The sequence below is a fragment of the Nansenia antarctica genome, assembly GCF_963989245.1.
Source record: "Nansenia antarctica genome assembly, chromosome: 11".
NCBI classification, from domain to species: Eukaryota; Metazoa; Chordata; class Actinopteri; order Argentiniformes; family Microstomatidae; genus Nansenia; species Nansenia antarctica.
Genome location: NC_137681.1, coordinates 8,763,654 through 8,766,153, shown reverse-complemented (window position 1 = coordinate 8,766,153; position 2,500 = coordinate 8,763,654). Strand labels below are relative to the sequence as shown.

At 53.3% G+C, this 2,500-nt stretch overlaps 1 protein-coding gene across 1 annotated transcript in view; it reads right to left on the bottom strand.

The window, feature by feature from the left end:
* Positions 1-2,500, bottom strand: part of LOC308167545 (neurotrypsin) — a gene marked incomplete at both ends in the record, with an annotated part of 23,524 nt that overhangs the window by 6,237 nt on the left and 14,787 nt on the right. The window contains 5 exons of the mRNA XM_080541962.1: positions 1-60; positions 213-391; positions 965-1,108; positions 1,709-1,891; positions 2,281-2,419. The exon at positions 1-60 is cut by the window's left edge and continues 82 nt beyond it. Of these exons, the coding sequence (XP_080398088.1) occupies positions 1-60; positions 213-391; positions 965-1,108; positions 1,709-1,891; positions 2,281-2,419 (705 nt within the window). The remainder of the gene's footprint in view (positions 61-212; positions 392-964; positions 1,109-1,708; positions 1,892-2,280; positions 2,420-2,500) is intronic.

The window sequence follows — 2,500 nt, the reverse complement described above, 5'->3', positions numbered from 1 at the left end:
GGAACACCTCCACGCGGCCCTCCCACGGACTGTCACCTCCTACCAATCGTACCACACCGTCTGAAACACACACACACACACACACACACACACACACACACACAAATGAAGGTTAGTGTTAGTGCACTCACTGCCACAACAACTGCGCTATAGTGTGTATGCGTGTGTGTGTGTGTGTGTGTGTGTGTGTGTGTGTGTATACGTGTACCCACCTGTGTAAGGGCTGCAGGACACTCCCGCGTCCTCCATGTGATCACAATTGTGCTGCTCCCAGTCGCCATGGAGACACTGATCCAGGAAGAGTTCATTTCCTGTACACTTCACAGCGTCCAACAGGATGGGTCCTGAACCCTGCCCAAAGTGGGCCCATGACCAGGCCTTTGCCACACCCCTGAACAAACACACACACACACACACACACACACAGTTATATAACCACCCCCAAGACTGACAGCCAGTGGCCTGGTATTCAGCTAACTTTCAAAACAACATGACTGTCTCTATCTATCAAAATACACACTCGCTCTATCTATTATTTACACGAGAGCTCCCTCCATGTTCTCACACACACACTTGCCCACGCACGCACCAGAGAGAGAGCCACACACACACACACAGATGGAGAGCGCTGTGTGAGGAAGCCTACCGGGAGATGAACCACTCTCTAACTGGTGAATGCCAAAGTGGGGTAGGTTCTATAGATAGCTCCAACTCTGAAAAAAGCTGACTTCCTGTCCCCTAGGAGACCCCACTCGTTCTCCTCATTCTCCCCCACCAACCTAGTTGACATGGCAACAGAGTTCCATTGACGGACTGCTTCAGAAACACTCCATAGCCCCCATATTGAATCTGCAGCACCCGAATGGTATGGCGTACGGTAGCCATTTTGTGCCAGAATGCTCATCGTTGAGTCCTCGTACCATGAGCTCTTTTGGGATGTGTGAGGAGGAGGTGACTCACTTACCCAAAGCCCAGCTGTCTGCACACCACCTCGGCATCCCTGTCGTCCCATTGGTCGTCGCAGACGGAACCCCACCTGCCGGCGTGGAACACCTCCACGCGTCCCTCAAAGTCCTCCAACCCTCCGACCAATCGCAGAGGGGGGCCGCTGCCTGAGAGAGGAAACGATGCCCAAATATGGATAGACAGCGTAAATATGTGGAAGCCAAGGAAGGAACCTCTATCTCTCTCTTTTCTCTCTCTCTCTCATCCCCCCTCTTTCTCTCACACTCTCTCTGTCCCTCTCTCTCTCGCTGTCCCTCTCTCTGTCCCTCTCTCTCTGCCCCTCTCTCTCTGTCCCTCTCTCTCTCTGTCCCTCTCTCTCTCTGCCCCTCTCTCTCTGTCCCTCTCTCTCTCTCTGCCCCTCTCTGTCCCTCTCTCTCTCTGTCCCTCTCTCTCTGTCCCTCTCTCTCTGTCCCTCTCTCTCTCTGCCACTCTCTCTCTGTCCCTCTCTCTCTCTCTCTGCCACTCTCTCTCTGTCCCTCTCTCTCTCTCTGTCCCTCTCTCTCTCTCTGCCCCTCTCTCTCTGTCCCTCTCTCTGTCCCTCTCTCTCTGCCCCTCTCTCTCTGTCCCTCTCTCTCTCTCTCTGTCCCTCTCTCTCTCTCTGTCTCTCTCTCTCTCTCTCTCTCTCAGGTGTGTGTGGAGCATTTAATTTTTTCAAGGCCTGTCTGGTCCGGTTGCCATGACACAGCGGTAGGAGGTGTCGCACTGACCTTCGGGTGGTGCGCACTCCACACCTGCCTCGTTTCCATGGCTACAGTCGCCGGTGACGAACGTCCTGCTCTGGCACAGGCTCAGGGAGCTCTCGTCACCGCGGCAACCCAGACGTTCGTAGTGGAAGAGACCGGAGCCGGAGCCAAAGCGTGAATGCTGCAGTGCTGTACCGATCTCACTGAGGAGGGGAGTGGCAGGGGTTATACACACACACACACACACACACACACATGTACGCACACACATATATATACACACACACACACACACACACACACACACACACATATACACACACACACACACACACACATTCAGTGTTATACACAGTGCATTAATACATATACACACACACACACACTCACTGTTGTACACAGTGCATTTATTCATATACACACACACACATACACACACACACACACACACTTAGTGTTATACTACACAGTGCATTTATACATACTGTATATACACACACACACACACACATACACTCACACACACATTAACAGATACAACAACACAGACACACAATAGAATAGAGGATGAGGCCCCGCCCCCCTCTCGTACCCCAGCCCCAGCTGTCTGCAGATCACACTGGCGTCCCGGTCGGTCCAATGAGAGCCGCACACCGCTCCCCACTGGCCATTCAGATACACCTCCACACGCCCGTTGACAGAGGAAGTCCCGCCCACCAGCCGCGCCGCACCTGAGAGCCGGAGACAGACAGACAGACAGACAGACAGAGAGACAGACAGACAGACAGACAGACAGACAGACAGATACAGAC